This window comes from Pristiophorus japonicus, chromosome 2, assembly GCF_044704955.1.
Source record: "Pristiophorus japonicus isolate sPriJap1 chromosome 2, sPriJap1.hap1, whole genome shotgun sequence".
Lineage (NCBI taxonomy): Eukaryota > Metazoa > Chordata > Chondrichthyes > Pristiophoridae > Pristiophorus > Pristiophorus japonicus.
This window is the reverse complement of record NC_091978.1, coordinates 156015869-156042347: the sequence shown is the minus strand read 5'-3', so window position 1 is coordinate 156042347 and position 26479 is coordinate 156015869. Positions and strand designations below refer to the sequence as shown.

At 47.4% G+C, this 26479-nt stretch overlaps 1 protein-coding gene across 1 annotated transcript in view; it reads right to left on the bottom strand.

Annotated features, from left to right (window-relative positions):
* Positions 1-5457: 5457 nt before the first annotated feature.
* LOC139232587 (uncharacterized) overlaps positions 5458-26479 on the bottom strand; it is a 169981-nt gene continuing 148959 nt past the window's right edge. Inside the window, exon 8 of the mRNA XM_070863019.1 lies at positions 5458-5528. Within this exon, the coding sequence (XP_070719120.1) occupies positions 5522-5528 (7 nt within the window). The 3' untranslated portion in view covers positions 5458-5521. The remainder of the gene's footprint in view (positions 5529-26479) is intronic.

Below are 26479 nucleotides of genomic sequence, written 5' to 3'. Positions count from 1 at the left end.
TGAGGTTATCCACTTTGGTGGTAAAAACAGAGAGACAGACTATTATCTGAATGGTGACAGATTAGGAAAAGGGGTGGTGCCACGAGACCTGGGTGTCATGGTACATCAGTCATTGAAGGTTGGCATGCAGGTACAGCAGGCGGTTAAGAAAGCAAATGGCATGTTGGCCTTCATAGCGAGGGGATTTGAGTACAGGGGCAGGGAGGTGTTGCGACAGTTGTACAGGGCCTTGGTGAGGCCACACCTTGAGTATTGTGTACAGTTTTGGACTCCTAACTTGAGGAAGGACATTCTTGCTATTGAGGGAGTGCAGCGAAGGTTCACCAGACTGATTCCCGGGATGGCGGGACTGACCTATCAAGAAAGACTGGATCAACTGGGCTTGTATTCACTGGAGTTCAGAAGAATGAGAGGGGATCTCATAGAAACGTTTAAAATTCTGATGGGTTCAGACAGGTTAGATGCAGGAAGAATGTTCCCAATGTTGGGGAAGTCCAGAACCAGGGGTCACAGTCTAAGGATAAGGGGTAAGCCATTTAGGACCGAGATGAGGAGAAACTTCTTCACCCAGAGAGTGGTGAACCTGTGGAATTCTCTACCACAGAAAGTTGTGGAGGCCAATTCACTAAATATATTCAAAAAGGAGTTAGATGAAGTCCTTACTACTAGGGGGATCAAGGGGTATGGCGAGAAAGCAGGAATGGGGTACTGAAGTTGCATGTTCAGCCATGAACTCACTAAATGGCGGCCCTTCTAGCCTGCACCGCCATTCAATGAGTTCATGGCTGAACATGCAACCTCAGTATCCCATTCCTGCTTTCTCGCCATACCCCTTGATCCCCCTAGTAGTAAGGACTTCATCTAACTCCTTTTTGAATATATTTAGTGAATTGGCCTCAACAACTTTCTGTGGTAGATAATTCCACAGGTTTCACCACTCTCTGGGTGAAGAAGTTTCTCCTCATCTCGGTCCTAAATAGCTTATCCCTTATCCTTAGACTGTGACCCCCGGTTCTGCACTTCCCCAACATTAATAAGAACATAAGAACATAAGAACATAAGAATTAGGAACAGGAGTAGGCCATCTAGCCCCTCGAGCCTGTTCCACCACCCAACAAGATCATGGCTGATCTGGCCGTGGACTCAGCTCCACTTACCCGCCCGCTCCCCATAACCCTTAATTCCCTTATTGGTTAAAAATCTATCTATCTGTGATTTGAATATATTCAATGAGCTAGCCTCTGCTGCTTCCTTGGGCAGAGAATTCCACAGATTCACAACCCTCTGGGAGAAGAAATTCCTTCTCAACTTGGTTTTAAATTGGCTCCCCCGTATTTTGAGGCTGTGCCCTCTAGTTCTAGTCTTCCCGACCAGTGGAAACAACCTCTCTGCCTCTATCCTATCCCCTTCATTATTTTAAATGTTTCTATAAGATCACCCCTCATCCTTCTGAACTCCAACGAGTAAAGACCCAGTCTACTCAATCTATCATCATAAGGTAACCCCCTCATCTCCGGAATCAGCCTAGTGAATCGTCTCTGTACCCCTTCCAAAGCTAGTATATCCTTCCTTAAGTAAGGTGACCAAAACTGCACACAGTACTCCAGGTGCGGCCTCACCAATACTCTGTACAGTTGCAGCAGGACCTCCTTGCTTTTATACTCCATCCCTCTCGCAATGAAGGCCAACATTCCATTCGCCTTCCTGCTGCATCTGCAAACTAACTTTTTGGGATTCATGCACAAGGACCCCCAGGTCCCTCTGCACTGCAGCATGTTGTAATTTCTCCCCATTCAAATAATATTCCCTTTTACTGTTTTTTTTCCCAAGGTGGATGACCTCACATTTTCCGACATTGTATTCCATCTGCCAAACCTTAGCCCATTCGCTTAACCTATCTAAATCTCTTTGCAGCCTCTCTGTGTCCTCTACACAACCGCTTTCCCACTAATCTTTGTGTCATCTGAAAATGTTATTACACTACACTCTGTCCCCTCTTCCAGGTCATCTATGTATATTGTAAACAGTTGTGGTCCCAGCACCGATCCCTGTGGCACACCACTAACCACCGATTTCCAACCCAAAAAAGACCCATTTATCCCGACTCTCTGCTTTCTGTTAGCCAGCCAATTCTCAATCCATGCTAATACATTTCCTCTGACTCCGCGTACCTTTATCTTCTGCAGTAACCTTTTGTGTGGCACCTTATCGAATGCCTTTTGGAAATCTAAATACACCACATCCATTGGTACACCTCTATCCACCATGCTCGTTACATCCTCAAAGCACAACATAGGCTGCCAGCAAAGGGTGGTGGAGCAGAAGTGGGGCTGTGGCATAGGAAGAAGGTTTGGCAGGATAGTTATGCTCCAGTGGTGCAGGATCATGATTCCACCAAAATCAGTTACTTTGCGTTTCTTAACTTCTTCAGCTGGGACAGATGGTTAGTATGGGGAGAGTATAAAAAGACTCCCCTTATTCATCTTTCCAAGATGTCCAGCAAATGCTCTGGGACAGCCCCACCCAGTGGTGAGCATTAGAAATTGCAATGACAGTGCCGAAACTAAGGCCTTAATTACAGTTGATTTACAGTCACATAACGTTAGGGGCAGTCCCACTTAAATGAATCAGTCACATAACTGATGCTGACTGCAATCTACAGTTAAAATATCACTAGAATTTTGGCACCATTTACCATTTTTAATATATAATGGATAGAGAGATGGATATAAGAGAGTAACTGCAATCCCATAATTTTATTATGCAGTTTTTGAAGCAATTATTATTTGATACCCAAAATAAATTACTGTTTCTTGCTGAATCCTGGGTGTTACAAATTTGGATCTGAATTTTCTTTCAGGTCCAGTGTCACAAACTATTTCTGAACGCTCCTCATAATGTAGAAAGCAACAAAGCAAATCATGTATTGCCTGTTAGCAGGCTAAATGCACTCTTCTAACCAGTAATTTATTTGAAACTGGTCGGCACTAAGCTCAAGTGGGGAACCCTTACTGTTCTGTGTCTTCTGTATTGCTGTTTTAGCTGAACAGGAAGCCAAAAGTTTGACTTCTAACCTTCCCCCAGTGCTACATGCATTGGGATTAGCTAGTTGAGCTGCAAATCAAACTAACTGCTGCTTCCAGTTTTCCACTGGGCTCCCCTGAATGAAACCATTCCAACATAATCTACCAATCTCCACTCTGGAAAATATTAACAACTCTCAACCTAATTTGGTTTGTTACAATTACCATCCCATGTACATGCTTCAGCTGGGCTTAATTCCTTTTGTGTTGTACCTTAATCTGTATATCCAGATATGGTATATTATGGATTTAACCTCTGTTGAGCAGGACTTAACTTAATCATATCTTAATATAAAGTACTCAAAGGTCACCCAAGATTAAAATAGTCAAAAATCATTAAAATGTGATACCTGGGTCTCATTTGTCAACTGTGGTTCAGTGGTAGCACTCTCACTTCGGAGTCAGAGGTTGTGGGTTCATGTCAACTCAAGAAACATGAGCACAAATTCTAGGCTGATACTTCAATGCAGTACTGAGGGAATGCTGCACTGTTGGAGGTGCCATCTTTTCGATAAGCCCTTTCAAATGGACATAAAACTTCCAATGGCACTATTCGAAAAAGAGCAGGGGAGTTCTGGCCAATATTTATCCTTTAATCTAAACCTAAAACACAGATTATCTGGTCATTTATTTCATTGTTGCTTGTGGGAGCATGTGTGTAAATTGGCTGCTACATTTCTTACATTGCAACAGTACGTAATTGGTTGCAAAGTGCTTTGGGATTTCGGAAGTCATGAAAACTGCCTTATATATGCAAATCTCTATATAAAACCCGCACAAGAGATTGGTGTGCAAAACCAAAGCGCGTGGTATTGGGGGTAATGTACTGATGTGGATACAGAACTGGTTGGCAAACAGGAAGCAGAGAGTCGGGATAAACGGGTTCTTTTCAGAATGGCAGGCAGTGACTAGTGGAGTGCCGCAGGGCTCAGTGCTGGGACCCCAGCTCTTTACAATATATATTAACGATTTAGATAAAGGAATTGAGTGTAATATCTCCAAGTTTGCGGATGACACTAAACTGGGTGGCGGTGTGAGCTGTGAGGAGGACGCTCAGAGGCTACAGGGTGACTTTGACAGGTTAGGTGAGTGGGCAAATGCATGGCAGATGCAGTATAATGTGGATAAATGTGAGGTTATCCATTTTGGGGGCAAAAACATGAAGGCAGAATATTATCTGAATGGCGGCAGATTAGGAAAAGGGGAGGTGCAACGAGACCTGGGTGTCACGGTTTATCAGTCACTGAAAGTGGGCATGCAGGTACAGCAGGCGGTGAAGATGGCAAATGATATGTTGGCCTTCATAGCTAGGGGATTTGAGTATAGGAGCAGGGAGGTCTTACTGCAGTTGTACAGGGCCTTAGTGAGGCCTCACCTGGAATATTGTGTTCAGTTTTGGTCTCCTAATCTGAGGAAGGACGTTCTTGCTATTGAGGGAGTGCAGCAAAGGTTCACCAGACTGATTCCAGGGATGGCTGGACTGTCAAATGAGGAGAGACTGGATCAACTGGGTCTTTATTCACTGGAGTTTAGAAGGATGATAGAAACGTATAAGATTCTGATGGGACTGGACAGGTTAGATGCGGGAAGAATGTTCCCAATGTTGAGGAAGTCCAGAACCAGGGGACATAGTCTTAGGATAAGGGGTAGGCCATTTAGGACTGAGATGAGAAGAAACTTCTTCACTCAGAGAGCTGTTAACCTGTGGAATTCCCTGCCGCAGAGAGTTGTTGATGCCAGTTCATTGGATATATTCAAGAGGGAGTTAGATATGGCCCTTACGGATAAGGGGATCAAGGGGTATGGAGAGAAAATGGGAAAGGGGTACTGAGGGAATGATCAGCCATGATCTTATTGAATGGCGGTGCAGGCTCGAAGGGCCGAATGGCCTACTCCTGCACCTATTTTCTATGTTTCTATGTTTTCTTTATTCATTCTCTGTACTGTACTCAGATGCCATTTTTGGTTAACCCCTTCAGTAAGATTTTTGAATGTAAAACCAGTGGATAGACACAAACCAGTCAAATCACAAACGTGACACTAACAATCAGGAAAATATTATTCAACTCATTTTACAGCATTGCAATTGTAGTATCAGCAGTATAATAATGACAATCTATACTGGCTGATAATAAAAGCACATTACAAAATCTGACATCATAAGCAGAAAGTGTTGATATCTTGTGAACAATAAATTCAAATCAGGATAATGTTAGCAATGTACTTTATGTTTGCCAAAATACAAATGCTATAATGATTTAAAGTTGTAATATGAACTGTATGTGTGGAATTTCAAAAGTAATCTAACTGGAGTCTTCTTCTTCGGCAGTCCCTCGAATGACCGGAGTAATGAAGTCACGATGTAGTAAAATTCCCGTCTTTGAATGTCATTTGGCACTGGTGCAGAGATAGCCGGCTACTCCAGAGAATATGGATCCCTAAAAACTTACCAAGACATCTAAACATTTAATTGTAGTTCCACACACAGCATACATTAAACAAATACAACAGATACCAGGGAGTGAACTAGAACCAGTGTCAGGATTTAAATGGTGATTGTAAATATCTCCAGCTTTGCTCTCGCTCTATATCACCTGAAATTCTCAGTAAGACTAAAACTTAGTAACTCCCTCCTAAGTATCCATTATTCTGCTAAATATGAATATAGCATAGAGGGCTAAACAGGTGTAATATGTGAAGTAAATTAAAGAAAGAATTGCATTTATATTGCACCTTTCATGACCATCAGATATCTCAAAGCGCTTTACAGCCAATGAAGTACTTTTGGAGTGCAGTCACTGTTGTAATGTAGGGACACTGACTTATCAACTTGTATAAAACCCGCACAATTTTCCATCAATAATTTAAATGGATGAATGTCAGGTGGGTTGGAGTGCATTGTTCACCCAATTTTCCAATATTCTTTGCACTCAGGCATTCGAGTGCATTTGGGGTCAGACCCAGGAAAATCTGCCATATGGAGTCAACTTATAAATGTCTATGATTCTATGATGATTCATTCGAAAGCAACAAAAGATGCGATCTGAGCCATAAATGTGACATGAAGGAGCAGGCAGAGCAGAGAGTGCTGTTTCTCAGCTACCTGTGTGCATCTCTGTCTGTCTCAGTACCAGCACCTTGATTGTTAAAGTGATCAGATTCCTTGATAACAATTTGCTGAGCTGAGCCTGGTACAGTTCCTCCTGTACTGAAATGACATTACAAAAAAAAGAACCCAGATGTGTGGATACAGACATCTGGAGATGCAGAACATTGGTGTGAATACTCAAATCCGTTCACACACGCAGATCAAATCATTTTGAATATTTTAATGTGTAGTAAATCTGAAGTCATCTACGATCCGGATCAGCCGTTCCTATCTGGAAGATTCTGAGGATGAAGGGAATTGGGATCATGACTAAGAGAACAGAAAGCCCAGTTCTGGGGCATGCCGAGAGGTCTGCGGCAATCATTACATTAGAAATGAGAACCCAGCAGCTCTCCATGTGTCTTAGCAACTTTGGGCATCACTAATAGACACTGAGGGTTGGGTCTGAGTGTGAAGAAGGCATGAATGAAGCATTCAACAAGGACTTGGAAAATTAATTTAATTTAGGTAAGGCTAAAAAATAATCGTAGAAACAGTAGGGTCAAATGGCTTTCCTGTATTCAGACTGAAAAGAAGCACTGTTAAAAACAATCAAATTAAAAATGCAGCTTTTTTTTAGTTTGTTGAGATGAAACTTCAATCGAAACAATTGGCATTTTTTTTAAGTCAGCACTATGCTTGTGCATAGTCTGGTGCTGTAACTTTGTGAGTTGGGGATTCCTTCACACTTGCGCCCTGCGACACTTATATTGTGGGTGCAAACAATTATGTGGCTTAAAAGGTCGAGGAATTTGGGGCGTAAGTAAGTTACGCGTGTAACTAGAATATGCTCAAGTCTCCTCCATCTTTTATGCCTGACCGTCAAACCTTCTGTCTGCACGGCTCTCTGCCCACAATCCCCTTCAGCTCCCCGACACTCAAATGCCAATATCCTCCAATTGCATTTGTTCAGAGGGAAAAGTGTCAACCGTGGCTCAGGGGTTGCACTCTGTCCTCTGGGTCAGAGGGTTGTGGGTTCAGATCCCACTCTAGACACTTGAGCACAAGCTCTTGGCTGATGGTTCGGTGCAGTGCTGAGGGAGTGCTGCGCTGTCGGAGGTGCCGTCTTTCAGATGAGACGTTAAACCGAGACCCTATCTGCCCTCTCAGGTGGACGTAAAAGATCCCCTGGCACTATTTTGAAGAAGAGCAGGAGATTTCTCCCCGGTGTCTTGGCGAACATATATTCCTCAGCCAACACCTAAAACAGATTGGGGCCGAAATTTAGGATCCCGATAAGGCTCGTTACTGCCCGTTCGTGGCAGCCATGCAGCAGAATCCAATGGCCGCCACTTTTTTGTCAACTGGCCACCACAACCGAAATTTAGTGCAGGAGTTTTTGGGGCGTTGTCCACTTCTGCCCCAATAGGCTGACATCCGTGGCAGTATGGGGCTTGCGACATTGATGATGCAATCAAAGTGCGCACCCCTGCCGCTCCGCCCTGTAACCTATTTTCAGCATTAAAAATGCTGGCTGGTTGGTGACAGTGCCCCCGCCAGCTTTTTGGGTTGGTGTACTGTTGGTGACCCCCAGCTGGTGTGTTGCGATCGGGTTTTTGGTGATCAGAATTTTTCACGGATTTTTGTGCAACTTTGGAAAAATGACAGCAGGCTTGTGAGAACTTTTGCAGAGTGAGCAAATTTTTTTCACTCACTCATTCGTCATGGCCGGTGGGTGTCATTCTCTGCTCCACAGAGGCCACCAAGTGAGGGTCGAGCCTGCAGCCATAATGGGCTCAGTTTTGGCGGGGGAACGCCTTCTGCACATTGTCAGAGGCAAGGAGACATGCAGGAGGAGGCGTCGCTGTCACCAACGAGTTCTGAGGCAGGGGGCAAGGGAGGCAGCAGCCATGGCTGCCCAACATGTAGAAGATGGCCACAGACCTCAACGTCCAGAGGCTGGACAGGAGGGAGATGGCTTGAGGAGGAGGGTGAGGTACGCTGACCCCCGCACCAGATAGTGAGTGAGGAGCCTTGCCAGCAGCAGCCTGCAGAGGCTCCGCAACATCAGCAGGAAGAGGGAGAAGGCGCTCAACCAGCTGGCATGGGAGGTGGCCCAGCACCTACCTCTGACAAGGAGGCCCTACTGTCCAAGGGTCTACCAGCATCAGTTCTCCTTCCTGCAGCTCAGCAACGAGCAATGTGTGCGAAGGCTGCGATTTACGAAGAACATCCTGACCGAGCTCTGCAATGTCCAGCGGCCAGATCTGGAACCTCACACAAGGCTGAGGACAGCTCTCAGCGTTGAGACAAAACTGATCATAGCTCTGAACTTTTACGCTACCGGTTTGTTCCAATCTGCAAGTGCAGACATCTCTAATATTGTGCATTTTTCCGCCCATTACTCCATCCAGTAGGTCACCAATGTGCTATAGAAGAGAAGACTCCAATATATCTCCTTCTCAATGACCAGGGAGAAGCAGGTGGAGTGCCAGGCCGGATTTGTCCGAAGTGCAGCAGCTCAGAGTGAGAAAACATAGAATTTGGTAAGTGGGAAAGTTCAGTGAAGTGGGGGCGGGAGATGTTGCTTTGCCTTGTTTTTCCTAACTTTTTCCCCAGAGCGGCGGTGTACCTGAGCGGGAGCAGATCGAGGCCTGAGAGTGGGGATAAAAGCCACAGCAGACCACAGCATACGGCCAGTGTGATCTCCTAGACTAGTTTCGATCGCCTGGTTGGGTCGGAGATGAATTTTCCCAGATTATTTTCCCCAATTGGCCTGGGTTTTTATCTGTTTTTTGCCTCTCCCAGGAGATCGCACAGCTCCGGGTGGAGAACTCTGCTGTGTGACATCACAGGTAAGGCAGGTAAGTGATTGGTAGTTATTGTGGGCTGTTTTTCTTTTTTCTTTTAAATTAGCATATAGCATATAACTAAATACTAAAAGCTAACCTTTATTTGTTTAACTAATTTAATAAACTATATAGGGTAAATATTGATTAATGCTAAACTAATTAATTAAATTAAATAATGGGAAAACAGGAGATGTGTTGCTGCTGCAATATGTGGGAGTGTCTGGACGTTTTGGTCCAGGGCGACTACGTCTGTGGTAAGTGTCTGCGGCTCCACGAACTTCGGCTCCGAGTTGAGGAGCTGGAGTCCGAGCTACAGACATTGCGAGACATCAGGGAGGGAGAAAGTTACCTGGATCTTTTGCTCCAGGAGGCAGCCACACCCTCCAGATTAAATACTTTAGAATTGACACATGGTCAGGGACAGGAGGGTGTGACTGCGAGTGAGGCAGGTACGGGGATCCAGGAGGTAGTATTGCAGGAGCCTCAGTCCCTGCACTTGTCCAATAGATTTGAGGTTCTTGCAACCCTTGAGGACAAGTGTGCAGACTGCAGGGTGGACAAGCAGACTGACCGAGGCACCATGGTGCAGAAAACCATTCAAGTGGGGGGAGTAAAGAGGCAGGTGGTTGTAGTAGGGGACAGTGTAGTTCGGGCAATAGATAGGGTTCTCTGCAGCCGAGTCACCCCAAAGGCTGTGTTGCCTATCTGGTGCCAGGGTAAAGGACATCTCCTCCGGGCTGAAGATGGACTTGGAGAGGAAGGGGGAGGCTCCAGTTGTCGTGGTACATATAGGTACCGAGAAATTATAGGAAAATCTAGCCCATAGATAGGTTAATTGAGTAGGCAAAAATTTGGCAGATCGAGTATAATGTGGGAAAATGTGATGTTATCCACTTTGGTAGGAAATATAAACAATCTGATTATTATTTAAATGGAGAGAGACTACAAAATGCTGCAGTGCAGTGGGATCTGGGGGTCCTTTTACATGAAACACAAAAAGTTAACATGCAGGTAATTAGGAAGGCAAATGGAATGTTGGCCTTTATTGCAAGGGGGATAGAGTATAAAAGTAGGGAAGTCTTGCTACAACTATACAGGGTTTTGGTGAGATCACACCTTCCGTGCAGCAGAGCAGGTCTCCAGTCGTCCTGGTTAACCCTTGCCACTGGATAAAGGCCTAGCTCTGTCAAGCCTGTGTGGTGGCTGGTGTGCAACGGTCACCACACGTTAAAAAAATTCATGCACAGGCATCTTCCACCCCCTCAATTGGAGTTCCGGACTGGAACATCGGGTCCTTCATCAAAACACCTGTGAACTCGTGGAAGTAAGTCATCCTCGTTCAAGGGACCACCTATGATGATGATGATGATGAGTGTTGCCTCCATCCTGCTCCATCCTACACTCACTATGGACATTGGTTCATAAATTAAGGTTTGTGTCTCTATATAATAGATTCAGAGTATGGTGTGGTGTTTGTGAATGTGCCGGAACACTCCAATCCAAAAAACATTTCAGTATTTTACCTAAAAGTAATGAAGGGGGTGGTGAAAAACTGATACACCGCTTTGTGTCATATGGTACAGGATTAAAGATCAGCAGCAGAACTGAAAAATACAGATATAACAACATCTAATGCAACTGGATAGAGGAACTGGTCATTGACCATGTATTTAGTAACAAACATGTGTTGCTGAACATGACTAAATGTGTGAAAAATAAAGTTTTCAACTTTTTCACCTTTTTGCAAGTTTGTACTTTTTAATGACCTCTTCCAGAATTTTTTTTTTGCAAAGATAGGTAGTTACTGCTCTATATTTCGAGTTACTTTATCTCTGCAAGTCTGGGTGCTCTATTCCATTGAAGCTTGGCAGGTGAATTCAGCAAGGTGGCAGATAATGGGTACAAAGCCCATCACCTCTGTCTCACACCACCGTACCTCCAACATATTGCATCCTGAGATTTGAACCCTAGATTGCTGAAAATGTCTATGTCCGACAAATAAAAAAATATACTTTTATTAAAGATAATTTGGGGGAATTAAAGCTACAATATTCAGCATAGGTTCAGAGACCTCCTGTCAATATGGCTACCGAGCCACGTTTTATTGGGTGATATAATTAATACATTTATCAATTCCCAGCTTTAAACTATTGATTATTTTTAATGAAGAAAATATAATTAGCTAAAACAGGATTACAAAATCATTTTCAAAAATTGCTAAAGAATCAGAGTTGAAAGATAAGAATAACTATATTTGGAGTTCATGGAAATAATCAGAGATCTCATTAAGTGTGAGATTTTTCTGAGCAAGAATTACTTTGCTCTGAAATGTACCAAATAGTCATCATAAGCCCAAGTTTCGAGCCGCGCCTAGAACGGCACAGTCCCGACCTGGACGCCCGTTTTTCGCGCCACAAAATGCACCTAAAAAAAACCTCCAGATTCTCTACCACCCTGCAGGTCCTCTGGCCCTCGGCGCAGCGCAGCAGGAGCTGTAGGGGGCGGAGCCAGGTCCCTACGCTGAAAACAGTGCCGGGACTTCTGCACATGCGCGATACAGTGGGCGCGCAAGTGCAGTAGCTCCAGGCGCCCGAAACTGTGTGGGAGGGGCCCGAAGCACGCAGCCCCTAGCCCTGGCCGAATGGCCTCACTGGGGCTGCGTGAATAAGGCTCCTCCCACGGCCAGCTCCTGCTTCCTCCCAACCCGACATGACTCCCGCTTCCCGCCCCCCCGTCTCCAGACCGGACCCGACACTGACCCGACTCCCGCTTCCCCCCCCACCCCCCCCGCCCCCGGACCGGACCCGACTCCCGCTTCCCCCCACCGCCTCCGGACCCGACCCGACTCCCGCTTCCCCCCCCACCGCCGCCCCCGGACTGGACCCGACTCCCGCTTCCCCCCCCCCCACCCCGCCTCCGGACTCGACCCGACTCCCGCTTCCCCGCCGCCCCCGGACCGGACCTGACTCCCGCTTCCCCCCCCCCCCCCCGCTGCCCCCGGACCGGACCCGACTCCCGCTTCCCCCCCCACCACCGCCCCCGGACTGGACCCGACTCCCGCTTCCCCCCCCCCACCCCGCCTCCGGACTCGACCCGACTCCTGCTTTCCCCCCACCCCCCGCCCCCGGACCGGACCCGACCCGACTCCCGCTTCCACGCCCTCCCCCCCCGGACTGGATCCGACCTGACCTCCCTCCCCCTGACCTGACCTCCCTCTCCCTCCCTCCACCCGACCCGAATCGAACCGACCTCCCTCCCACCACCCCCCCGACTCACCCAACGCCACCTACCTGTAAATCTGGTGCTGGGGACGGGCCCTGCCCGAAGTCTCGGGCCCGGCCCGTTCAGCCTCTCTCCCCCTTCTCCTTCCCCACCCCCCCATCTCCTTCCCTCCCCCCCATCTCCTTTCCCCCATCTCCTTCCCCCCATCTCTTTCCCCCCCATCTCCTTCCCCCCCATCACCTTCCCCCCATCTCCTTTCTCCCCTTCTCCCCTTTATCCCCTTCCCCCCCTCCCCCTTCTCCACCCCCTCCCCCTTCTCCCCCCTCCCCCTTCTCCCCCATCCCTCCCTCTGCTCCCCCCCTCTCTCCCTCTATCCTCCTCCTCCCCCTCCGCGCGCTGTCAGAAACACAGACACTGACAGAGAATGAGAGACACACACAGACAGACAAAGAGATAGAGACACTGACAGAGACACACTTGGGGGGGGGGGGGCATCCCAGCACGCTGTTGGAGGGCTCCCGGTGCTGCAGTCGGTAAGTAGAAAATGTTTGATTTATTGATTTTAAAAAAAAAATTATTTCTTATTAATTTTTTTTGATTGATTTATTGGTTGATTTATTGATGTATTTATCATTTATTATTGATGATGGCTCTTTGGGCCCAAGTTTCCACATGATTTGCACCTGATTTTTAGGACCAACTGGTGGAGAACGGACTATCTTAGAAATCGCAATTCTCCACATTTTTTTTTCTGCAGTTCTAGTCAGGTAGAACAGTTCTACTTTAGAACAGAATTTTTTCTTCAAAAGGGGGCGTGTCCGGCCACTGACGCCTGATTTGAAAGTTTCCACAGTGAAAACGTACTCCAAACTAACTTAGAATGGAGCAAGTGAAGATTTTTGTAGAACTGAAAAAACCTGTTCTACACATTAAAAAATCAGGCGCAGGTTACAAATTAGGCGTCCAGAACGAGGTGGGGGGGGGGGGAAGGGAAGTCATTAAATTCTACAATAAATCCTTATTTATACTTCTACAAATATTATACAAATAAATCCAACCTGAATAAACATTTATAAGCAAAGAAAGGATTAAATAAACCATCTTCCTACCTGTGTGAAAGTGCTTCAGGCACGGAGAATGCTGCAGTCAGCCTGAGGCGCCCGTTCTTCCCGCGGGTGGGGGGGGAGGCGCCCGTTCTTCCCGCGGGGGGGGGGGGGAGGCGCCCGTTCTTTCCCGCGGGGGGGGGGGAGGAGGCGCCCGTTCTTTCCCGCGGGGGGGGGAGGAGGCGCCCGTTCTTTCCCGCGGGGGGGCGGGGGGGGGAGGCGCCCGTTCTTTCCCGCGGGTGGGGGGAGGAAGCGCCGTTCTTCCCACGGGGGAGGGGAGAAGGAGACAGTGAGAAGCCTCAGTGCTGATGTGCTGATGGCAACGTGCTTTTATTAAAAAATGTTCAAAAATTAAACAGCTACAAAGAACTACAAAAATGGCCGAGTGCCAATGTTTTTTTCACACTGAGCATGCGCGAACACTCCAACGCACACGCGCAGCGTTGCCGGCAGGAAAAAAACTAATTTAAATAGTACCCGCCCCCTCCCACTTACAAAATCGGCGCGAGTGTAGGCTCCGCCCCCCTGGGCGCCGTGCCAGGCAGACAAGGAGCTGCAGAACGCTCCAGAATCGCAAGTTTTTTTTTAGGCGCCGTTTTAGGCGCGAAAAACGGGCGCCCAGTTCGGAGGGGCGCCCGTTTTTTATCGTGTGGAAACTTGCGCCCTTTATTTGTAAAACTGAAGTGTTTAATGTTTGTAAACTTCCCTTTAAACACTCGCCCCCCCACCATTCCCTATGCCTGATTTGTAATCTACGCCTGATTTTCTAAAGTGTAGACAAGGTTTTTTCGAGCATACAAAAATCTTCACTTACTCCATTCTAAGTTAGTTTGGAGTAAGTTTTCACTGACAAAACTTTGAAAACAGGCGTAAGTGGCCGGACACGCCTCCTTTTGAAAAAAAAATTCTGTTCCAAAGTGAAACTGTTCTAACTGACTAGAACTGGAGCAAACTAAATGACGAGAATTCCGATTTCTAAGATACTCCATTCTACACCAGTTGCTCCTAAAAATCAGGAGCAAATCATGTGGAAACTTGGGGCCTATAACTGGGCAGTAGATTCAAGTAGTTCCCTTTGGTCACCAACTTCTGTTTTCAATCAATTATCTTAACCAAGCTAGATCTTGTCTACAACGCAACCAATTGTATTGCCTAACACACAGTCCTCTGGACAAATTGCTCTGGGGTAGGCCGTTTAGGACCGAGATGAGGAGAAACTTCTTCACTCAGGGAATTGTTAACCTGTGGAATTCTCTACCGCAGAAAGTTGTTGATGCCAGTTCATTGGATATATTTAAGAGGAAGTTAGATATGGAACTTACGACTAAAGGTATCAAGGGGTATGGAGAGAAAACAGGAAAGGGGTACTAAGGTGAATGATCAGCCATGATCTTATTGAATGGTGGTGCAGGCTCGAAGGGCTGAATGGCCTGCTCCTGCACCTATTTTCTATGTTTCTATGTTTCTATGACCAGGAAGGTGCCTTCTTTGGTCGCTGAAATTAATTGTAGCAATGACAACAGAGGAATTAAACAAATATGCTGTATTTTAGACTATATTTTTGACTTTTATTTAACTTTTCAATAAGCTACAACATTTAAAAACATATAGGGCTCTATTTGCCTCTTTGCCGATTTTTGATGCCCAGGAGGATAAACGGACGATTTTTTTGGTGCCTGTTTGCGGCGGGGAAAAAAATTCAATTTTCGCCAAAGCAAAATTTAATTTTGGCGCTGCGGTACCCGAATTAAATCTGGGGGTGGAGCTTTAAAGGTGTGTCGAAAAGTCAGTGTGCATGCGGCAGAAAAATTTTTTTTTTCCATGTGACGGGTGTGTCCACGCATCCACAGTGAACTTCCTGGTCTGTATCAAGAGCTTCTGAGAACACATTTGGATCAGAGCTGGATCTGGACATTTAAATTTTAGTTGCAAAAGATGGATCCAAGGGAATGGGAAGGAGAAGGAGAAGGGGAAGGGGGAAGGGCCAAGAGATTTCAAGCAGAAGAAATTGAGCCCCTGGTAGACATCATTGAGAGGAGATGAGATGTGCTTGAGAGCAAAGGAAGAATGGGACTAAAGAAACTGAAACCCTCTCAACTAGCAAAACCTTGGGAACAAGTCACAGAAATGTTCAATGCAGTGGTCATGACACCAAGAAGTGGTGTGCAGGTCGAAAAGAAATGGCAGAACTTTGGCCAAGCAGTTACTATAAGTATTTATGCACTGCAATTACATTTGTAAATTGACTAATGTGTGTGTGTGTGTGTGTGTGTGTGTGTGTGAGATTGGGGCCACCACAGCAGAAGGACCCTCTCTTAAAAAGTTCTATTTTCATCTTTGCAGAGGAAGATGTTATGTCCTTGGGTGCTCTGATAATGACTCCACAAGGCAATGTGTTGTACTTGAACTGTAGTGACCTTAGTCCTTTATTGATAACTCCAGAGTGAGGATCACACTTGGTGGCTTGCCTTTTATGCTAGGCCTGGCACACCTGTACAGGTAACCTACAAGTCTCCCACTGAGGTGCCCCCTGGTAATAGTACAAGCAGTAACCATGTAGGATACATGATATCACTCTCCCCCAAGCCTTATTGCAAATCGCCTTCATGCATTGACTGTGCTCTGGGCTTAGCTCTATCTGGTTAACCCTTGGGGGTTTTTTTCCAGCTTGGGTGAGTAGGTGGTGTTTTGTTGGCAGTGGAGGTGCTGGTGGTTTCTGTTTGTGCGTCCATGACCACTCCGCTCTCTCCACCCCCGCCCTCCCCCACCATATAGATTATGCCGGTGGCTCATTACATTCATATACATTCAAGTAGAAAACAAATTTGCATTTACATCATTATCTTTGTGGTACAATTGTGAGGCAAGTACATTTGACTGGTGAGGTACATATTTGATATATACTTGGAATCAGTACTGGTGTGTGAGGACAAGCTAGTGCCAGAACTGCTGGATGGTGTCCCGGTAGTCTGGTGGCAGCGCGGTGCCCAATGCTGGCAGTGGGAACCCGGTTGGCTCAAGTTGCCTGCTCTCGGGGCCTTTGCCATTGCTCCTAGCGTCGGGCAAGTTCACAGATGCCTGTGACCTCCCTGTCCTCTCCTTGCACCTCGGGTCACTGCTGCTCCTGAGGAGCAGTTGTCTGGCAGTGCACAGAGAACTGCTGACTCGCTTGCCTGGGCTTTATTTGGTTTGGGATCCTGGCTGGTCCCGGTCCCATTTGAGAGAACCGTTGCGGGTGACCCTTCGTTCCCGGGTGTAGCCTTGGTGGCGATGGGGTCTGGGGGCTGCGCCTTAGCGCGGTTTGCTCTTTCAGGCTCGTGGTGGTTGGTGCCATCGGGTGCCTGAGAGGTGGAGCCGATCAGGGGCAGGGTATCGATACCGGTGCCGTTGCCCTCCTGAGATCGCTTGCTCTGCGGCTTGTATGTATTGGCTGCCTGTGGCCACAATTCATGGTGCATAACTCTGGTCCCAGGGACGCAGGCTACTACATTGGGTAGCTCGCTGGATCTGTGTGCTCCCGATGGGTATCTGCCCGCTGCATTGACTGTATGCAGTTGAAATCCTACATCGCACAACGTTTCATTACTCACAGTAAATAACCTGTAGCTTCGATCACGATTGCGCAACTTTTTTTTTGCTTATTGCATATACACAGCTCTGATCATCAATTATACATTTTACATCTAACTCACATTTGCTATTACATTGATTGAGTATGGAACTGTCCCTTTAAGTGTGGTGAGTTGCAGGCCTCCTTTAAGAGAGCCTTGCTATCTTTACGCTAATCCTCTTCTTCGCTTGGTGCCACGTGCTGCTCCATCAGCGCTGCACCTCGTGGTCTGGCCACCGCTATCTTTTTCTTCAGCGCATCACCTCGTGGTTTGGGCATCATCTTTCCTCCATCCACGATGTCGACTGCGGTGATCCTCTTCTCCCCGGATTCTGCCACGAAAGCTGGGAAGTCGCCTTTGGATCCGATTTTCTTCCTCCGGAGTCCTGCCACTGGAGCCTGGAAGTTGCGTTCGGGTCATCTCAGCTGGATTATTTCCACGGAGTCGTGCTGAGTGGTCTGTGCCTTGGGTGCTGTGCTGGTCTGCTCTCTGGTGCCGGGTCCACCCTCAGGTGGGGGCTTGCTGTGCCTCTGAGCGCGGAGGACGTCGATCGCTGGAGGGATGAAATCTTCCCAACTCCAATGGATCTTCTCCATCCATCTTCTTCCGAGTAGCGTTGGTCCATCACCTCCAGCAATCCACAGAGGTAACCTATGCACCGCGCCATCATGGAGTACCTTTACATCCACACTACCAACAACTGGGATAAGTTCATCGGTATAGATACGCAGCTTTGCCTGAACTGGGACCAACTTGGGTCATTCAGCTTGATTGTCCTATAGCCTTTCAAAGGCTTCTTGATTCATTGCTGACTGGCTCGCCCCCGTGTCCACTTCCATGAAGACTGGAATGCCATTTATCTCGACTTCCATCCTCAATGGAGAACACTCGGTGGTGCAGGTAAACATGCTATACACCTCATCGTGGGGCTGAGTTACCTCTCTGACTATTGTTTCATAATCCTCGTTGGATTCATGGCCATCTGCAGACACTTCATCAACACATTTCTTTTACACATTCGCTGACGGTGGCCCTTTGTGCTGCAGTCTTTACACAGTCTTTAAAGCGGCACTGGTGACCCCTGTGATTCCCTCCGCAATGCCAGTATGGAGCTACTCGGTTAACTCCCCTCGGCGGACTCTCAGTTAAGGGGCTCGGGGGCCTGTTCTCTCTCCCCTGAGAAGGTTCACGTTCTACAGACCAGCCTCTAAAAGGCACCAATTTGTGCACAGCACTTGCCGGGTTTGAGTCCTGAGGTTGAGTCATCTGTCTGGAGCCGCAGGTCGAGGTCATGAATGACTGGCTCACAGAGATGGCCTTCTGCAGTGTGACTGTGGTATACGCAGACAGTAGCTTATGAAGAAGGCCCTCATGACCGATTCCAATGACAAAGATGTCCCGCAATGCTTCGGTGAGGTGGTTGCCGAAATCACATGGTGCCGCCAGCCTCCTGAAGTCCGCAGCATATTTCGCGATTTCCTGGCCTTCGAGCCCGTCGGTGGGTGTAAAACAGGTGTCTGGCTGTGAGGATGCTCTCTTTGGGCTTGAGTTGTTCTTGGATCAATGTTACAAGCTCCTCATATGTCTTGGTCATTGTCTTCGCTGGTGCCAGCAAGTCCCTCACGAGGCCATCGACAGTGAGCCCACAACTGGTTAGCAGGATTGCTCTGCGCTTATCAGCCAGTGTGGCCGGATTGTTGCCTGCCAGGTTGTTTGCTGTGAAGAAATGGTTGAGCCTCTCCACAAAGGTGTCCCAATCATCACCATCGGTGAACTGCTGCAACATACCAAGGGTAGCCATTTTCGCGTGAAGGTCCGTAATCTCGTCAGCAATTGTTATGTCTTTAGATGCTCTGATAATGCCTCCACGAGGCAATGTGTTGTACTTGAACTATAGTGACCTTAGTCCTTTATTGATAACTCCAGAATGAGGATCACACCTGTTGGCCTGCCTTTTATACTAGGCCTGGCACACCTGTACAGGTAACCTATAAGTCTCCCACTGAGGTGCTCCCTGGTGATACACCTTGTAATAGTGCAAGCAGTAACCATGTAGGATACATAACAGAAGGTGTCACTGATCAACTGGGAAAGGTCAAAAACTGGAGAAGGTGTGCCAAGTAGGCTGCAACTAACAGCCGTGGAACAGAGGATCGCTGATATGATTCAATCTCGTAAGAGAAGATCAACCATCAATGTGGACGCTGGGCCCAGGTTACCGAGAGAGTTGGTAAACCTGACCCCTCCCCTTCTGCTAACTAAACATCTGCTCTGTTATGTTTTGCAGATGTTGTGCATCAGGAAGAGACAGAAGCTGAAGCAAAAGATTAGGAAGTAGTCAGTCCAGATAGTCTTCATCAACTTCAGGACAAGGATGAGCTGGACAATGAAGGGCAGCAGGAAGACCCCAATGATAACATGGTTACATTGCAACTGGAACCGGTGAACCCCGAGGATGCCAAGCCCTTTGCTGAGCGATACAACCGACGTGACATTTCATGGGGTAGAGTCTGAGGCTGCAGGTTCCAGTGGGTTGCAGCAAGCCACACTGGGAGATGGCCAAGGAGGGTGGGAAGGAGAACTCAACCTGAAATGCAGGATGCAGGGGACATGGATCATGGGAATGAGTAGGGAGAGCATTGAGCTAACCAGATCGCTCCTGGCCACCATGGGTGAGGTGAGGATAGAATTAGGGGGACTTTCAGTAGAAGTTGCAACACTGTCTGGAGGAATGGGAGCAGTGTCAGGATAGATGAGGGAGGGGATATTGGAGATGAGGGAGGGGATGTCAGAGATTAGGGAGGGAATGTTGGAGGCAGCTGGTGCAGTGTTGGCACAGATTAGGGAGGGAATGTCAGAGATAGCTGCTGCAATAAGTGGACACACCCAGGCTGTCATTGCCCAACAGCAATTGGCAGCATCAACTGCTGACACTCACTTTCCAATCCCCAGACCAAAGTCAGGGAGTGTGCCACTGCTGAAGAAGACTCCGACGATGAACTTGGGCCTTCCACAATGCTGTCTGCTAGATCTGTCCCTGTCCATCCCCACCAACAAAAAGTACACCTTCGCACAGAAAGCAGAAAAAACCTTGGGGTCATGGTGAGGCAGCAGAAGTCTGAGACAACGGGCACGGGTAGGGGTAGAGGCGGCAAGAGGGGCGCACAATGCTAAGGTCTTGAATAAGGGGGAGGAGAGATGGCCGCAGCTAGAGTTTGTTTATTTGTTGCTGCTACTTGTTATTTTCTTCATTGAAAAGTTTAAAGTTTGATACAACATTTTTTATTAAAGTTAAGTAAAACTGTACAAATGTTTAATAAACCTAATTATTTTTTAAATTTAAGCAGAATCCTGCACATTATTTATTGAATTAAAACAATATAAACCAACACAACATTATGTACATTATGTTTTCACACTAACAGGTGCAAAAGGTCAACACTGTCAGGCCGTTTAGCCTTCAGGCATCAAAGCGATCACGGATTAGCCGCTGACACAAGTCTCTACCTAAGACTATAGGTGCATGAGGCCGCCTCCTCCGTCATCGTCCTACGGGTTGAGGTGGGGGCATGGGTTCGTCGTCCTCCTCCTCCTGCTGCTGGTCCTCCTTGTCTTTTGAATATTACTATTGAATCTACTTCCACCAGCCTTTCAGGCAGTGCATTCCAGATCAAAACAAATCGCTTTGTAACAAAATATTTCCTCATGTCGCCTCTGGTTCTTTTGCCAATCAACTTAAATCTGTGTCCTTTGGTTATTGACCTCTCTGCCACTGGAAATAATTTATCTTTATTTACTTTATCACAAACATTCATGATTTTGAACAACTATCAAATCCCCTCTTAATCTTCTCTATTCTAAGGAGAACAAACCCAGCTTCTCCAGTATCTCCAAATAACTGAAGGCCCTCATCCCTGGTACCATTCTCGTCAATCTCTCCTGCACCCTCTCCAAGGCCTTGCCATCTTTCCTAATGTGCGGTGACCAGAATTCAACACAGTACTCCAGCTGAGGGCTAACCAATGTTTTATAAAGGTTTAGCATAACTTCCTTGCTATTCCTCTATTAATAAAGCCAAGGATCCTATTTGCTTTTTTAAACAGCATCCTCAACTTGTCCTGTCACTTTCAAAGATTTGTGTACATGATCCCCAGGTCTCTCTGCTCCTGCACCTGCTTCAGATAGGTAAAAATCACCAGGGAGGACTATTGCTATGTTACACCTTAGGGGAATGTACAAAAAACACTCACAAAGCAGCAAATCAGAAGGTAATAAAAACTGCAACATTACATTATCTGTTATATATGTGGACTTGTATTTATTCTGTACAGCCACCAGAGGGCTCATCCCCTGGAGTCCCAAGGGATCCCATAATCCCTTGGGAGCACAAGTATTTAAGGAGGCTTCACTGGTTGGAGAGGCACTCTGGAGACTTCGGTCACACTTTACTTTGAGCTCACAGTTTTCAGTCTGACTCTTTCTCTATACACTACAAATGGCGATGAGATACAGATAGCGAACCCAAAGATGCAGAGAACAGTGGGCATCCTGGAGAAATTTTCAGAGGGAGATGATTGCGAAACTTTTGAGGAGCAACTCGACCAATACTTCGTGGCCAACGAGCTAGATGCGGGAAGAGAGCACTGCCAAATGAAGGGCGATCCTCCTCACCGTCTGTGGGGCACTAACGTATGGCCTCATGAAGAATCAGCTCACTCCAGCGAAACCCACGGAGAAATCGTACGACAATTTGTGCACACTGGTCCGAGAGCATTTGAACCCGAAGGAAAGCATTCTGATGGTGAGGTACTGGTTCTACACCTACAAAAGGTCTGAAGGCCAGGAAGTGGCGAGTTATGTCTCAAGCTAAGACGCCATGCAGGACATTGCGAATTTGAAGGACATTTGCAGCACATGCTCAGAGACTTTTTCGTACTTGGCATTGGCCACAAAACCATACTTCGTAAACTTTTGACTGTAGAAACCCCAACCTTGAGTAAGGCGATAGCGATAGCCCAGGCGTTCATTGCCACCAGTGACAATACGAAGCAAATCTCTCAGCACACGAGTGCTGCTACAAGTACTGTGAACAAAGTGATGTTGTTTTCGAATCGTAACGTACAGGGCAGGTCATACATACCCGCAGCTGCACGTCCAAAGATGACTCAGAGTCCACCATCAAGGGTGATGAATGCAAGGCCATTAACACCTTGTTGGCGCTGCGAGGGTGATCATCGATTCCATTCATGCCAAATCAAAGAGTACGTTTGCAAGGGCTGTGGAACAATGGGACACCTCCAATGAGTGTGCAGGCGAGCTGCAAAGCCTGTTAAACCTGCAAACCGCCATGTTGCAGAGGAGGACAGATCTACGGAGGATCATGATGAACCAGAGCCTCAGATAGAGGAGGCAGATGTACATGGGGTGCAAACATTCACCACAAATTGTCCCCTGATCATGCTGAATGTTGAACTAAATGGACTCCCGGTGTCAATGGAGCTGGACACGAGCGCAAGCCAGTCCATCATGGGCAAAAAGACTTTCAAAAGGTTGTAGTGCAACAAGGCCTCAAGGCCAGTTTTAACTCCAGTTCGCACGAAACTAAGAAATTACACGAAAGAACTGATTCCTGTAATCGGCAGTGCTATTGTAAAGGTCTCTACGATGGAGCGGTGCACAAGCTACCACTCTGGGTGGTACCGGGCGATGGTCCCACGCTGCTCGGCAGGAGCTGGCTCGGAAAAATACGCTGGAACTGGGACAACGTCCAAGCGCTATCGCCTACTGGCGACACTTCATGTGCCCGGGTTTTAAATAAATTTCCTTCGCTGTTCGAACCAGGCATCGGGAAATTCCAAGGAGCAAAAGTGCAGATCCACCTAATTCCGGGGGCGCGACCCATCCATCACAAAGCGAGAGCAGTACTGCACATTATGAGAGAAAGGGTAGAGATCGATCTAAACCGGCTGCAAAGAGAGGGCATTATTTCACGGATCGAGTTCAGCAAGTGGACCAGGCCTATTGTCCCAGTTCTCAAGGGAGACGGCACCGTCAGAATCTGCAGCGATTACAAAGTAACTATCAATTGTTTCTCCCTGCAGGACCAATACCCACTACCAAAGGCCAATGACCTCTTTGCAACGCTGGCGGGAGGAAAAGCGTTCACAAAGCTGGATCTGACTTCAGCCTACATGATACAGGAAATGGAGGAATCATCGAAGGCCCTCACCTGCATCAACACGCACAAAGGTCTTTTTGTTTAAAACAGATGCCCGTTTGGAATCCGGTCAGCGGCAGCGATATTCCAGAGAAACATTGAAAGTTTACTGAAGTTGGTCCCGCACACCATGGTCTTCCAGGACGACATCTTGGTCACAGGTCGGAACACAGTCGAGCACCTACAGAACATGGAAGGGGTTCTTAGTCGACTCAACTACGTGGGGCTCAGGTTAAAACGCTCGAAGTGCGTTTTCGTGGTGCGTGAAGTGGAGTTCTTGAGGATTGCGGTGGACGGCATCAGGCCCACCAACGCGAAGACAGAGGCAATCGAGACCGCACCGTGGCCACAGAACGTGACAGAGCTGCGGTCGTTTCTGCGACTCTTGAACTACTTTGGTAACTTCTTACCGGTTCTCAGCACACTGCGAGAACCACTGCATGTCTTACTACGAAAAGGGGGTGAATGGGTTTGGGGCAAAAGCCAAGAAAATGCCTTTGTAAAAGCGAGAAAATTGTTATGCTTAAACAAATTGCTTGTGTTGTATGATCCATGTAAGCATTTGGTACACGCATGTGATGCATCATCATATGGCGCGGGTGTGTATTGCAACAAGCTAATGATTTCGGGAAACTGCAACCAGTTGCTTATGCATCCAGGAGTCTGTCTAAGGCTGAGAGAGCCTACAGCATGATTGAAAAAGAAGCGTTAGCGTGTGTCTATTGGGTAAAAAAAATGCATCAATACCTGTTTGGGCTAAAATTCGAATTGGAAAATGCATCAATACCTGTTTTCCGAGAGTAAAGGGATAAATACCAATGCATTGGCCCGCATCCAGAGATGGGCGCTCACATTGTCCGCATACAACTACGCCATCCGCCACAGGCCAGGCACAGAAACCTGGGCCGATGCTCTCAGTAGGCTGTCATTGCCCACCACAGGGGTGGAAATGGCGCATTACGCAGATCTAGCCATGGTTATGGAAGCATTTGAGAGTGAGCAATCACCCGTCACTGCCCGGCAGATCAAAACCTGGATAAGCCAGGACCCCTTATTATCGCTAGTCAAAAGCTGTGTGCTTCACGGGAGCTGGTCCAGAGTCCCAGTGGAAAAACAGGAAGAGATAAAGCCGTTCCAGTGGCACAAAGATGAAATGTCTATACAGGCAGACTGCCTTCTGTGGGGCAATCGAGTAGTGGTCCCCAAGAAGGGCAGAGACACCTTCATCAATGACCTCCACAGTACCCACCCAGGCATCGTAATGATGAAAGGGATAGCCAGATCCCATGTGTGGTGGCCCGGTATCGATGTGGACTTAGAATCCTGCATTCACAGTTAAGTAATGTATCCAGGGAGGTGCCGCTAAATTTATGGTCTTGGCCCTCCAAACCGTGGTCTAAGGTACACGTCAACTATGCAAGCGCGTTCTTGGGTAAAATGTCCCTTGTGGTTGTAGACACGTACTTCAAGTGGATTGAATGTGAGATAATGTGGGCTAGCACGTCAGCTGCCACTACTGAAAGCCTGCGGGCCATGTTTGCCACTCATGGCTTACCCGATGTCCTTGTGAGCGACAACGGGCCATGTTTTACCAGTGCTGAGTTCAAAGAATTCATGACCCGTAACGGGATCTGTCATGTATCTTACATTATTATATATAACTGTATCCCAACATGCTATATATGACTGTAATAAGATATGACCTGTAACCACCAGCATACCTTACCACCAGGGGTGCACTTGCAAGAGACAGGTATATAAGGACAGGTCTCAGGCAAGTGCAGCATTCCAGAGCTGTGAAATAAAGGTGCAGGTCCAGAGTGACCCTGACTTCATTACATGCCTCGTGTGAATCTGTACTGAGGGGACAGAACCTTATCGTGGCGACGAGTTACGGGATTACAGAATCCACAGAATGGCGAACAACAGATCAGATGAAAAGTACAATGCTGGAGACAATTGGGAGGACTTTATAGAAAGGCTCCAGCAAAGCTTTGTAACCAAAGACTGGTTAGGAGACGACAAAGCAGACAAGAGAAGAGCCCATCTCTTGACCAGCTGTGGCTCGAAAACATACGCTTTAATGAAGGATCTGCTGGCACCCGAGAAACCAGCAAGCAAGTCGTTTGAAGAATTGAGCACACTAGTAAGAGATCACCTGAAGCCAGCGAGCAGCCTACACATGACCAGACACAGGTTCTACAACTACAGGCGCTGTGTGGGCCAGAGCATACCCGACTTCGTGGCGGAACTTTGGCGGTTGGCTAGTTTATGTGAGTTCTCCGATGAACTGAGGAGAGAAATGCTGAGAGACTTTTTCATTGAAGGAATAGGCCACGCAGGCATATTCCGAAAGCTCATAGAGACCAAGAACCTGACCTTAGAGGCAGCAGCACTGGTTGTACAGACATTCTTGGGAGGGGAAGAAGAAACGAGGTTGATTTACAATGCAGGTACGACAACTAACGAAATATCGGAACAAGAAGTTCACAGCATTAAACAAGCTGCTACCCCCACACACAGACAAAACCGGGAGAACAGGCTCTCGACAGCAAGCAGTGGCACCAGAAGCCATCAAGGGCCACAGGAACGGCCGTTCACACCTCATCAATCCACAATGCGAGCAATCAACTACAAACTGAGAGAAGCTCAAAAGAGATCAGCCAGACGCAGCTCATTCTTTGGGAACAATGGAAGCAGTCTGTGCTGGAGGTGTGGGGGTGGGCACTCGTCAAGGGGATGTCGATTTCAGCAGGCTGTTTGCTGGAACTGTGAATATACAGGGCATTTGGCCTGCATGTGCAAAAAAACGGCAGCTTGGCTGGTATATGAATCGGATGGGTGGGAAAGCGGACCAGAAGACGGTGGGGACAGTACCCGGGACACCGATGTACAGCGGGTCAACACGATCAATGGCCGCTGCTCCTACAACAGGACGCCTCCTATGATGATGAGGGTCCTACTCAACGGGTTACCTGTCAACATGGAGTTGAATACAGGAGCGAGTCAATCTCTCATGGGCGCTCAACAATTTGAACAACTGTGGCCGCATAAAAGAGACAGTTCTCAGGCAAGTGCAGCATTCCAGAGCTGTGAAATAAAGGTGCAGGTCCAGAGTGACTTCACTACATGCCTCATGTGAATCTGTACTGAGGGGCCAGGACCTTACAGGATCAAACATGTCATATCTGCCCCGTTTAAACCAGCGTCCAATGGTCAGGCGGAGAGAGCAGTGCAAACCATCAAGTAAGGCTTGAAGAGGGTAACTGAAGGCTCACTGCAGACTCGCCTATCCCAAGTCCT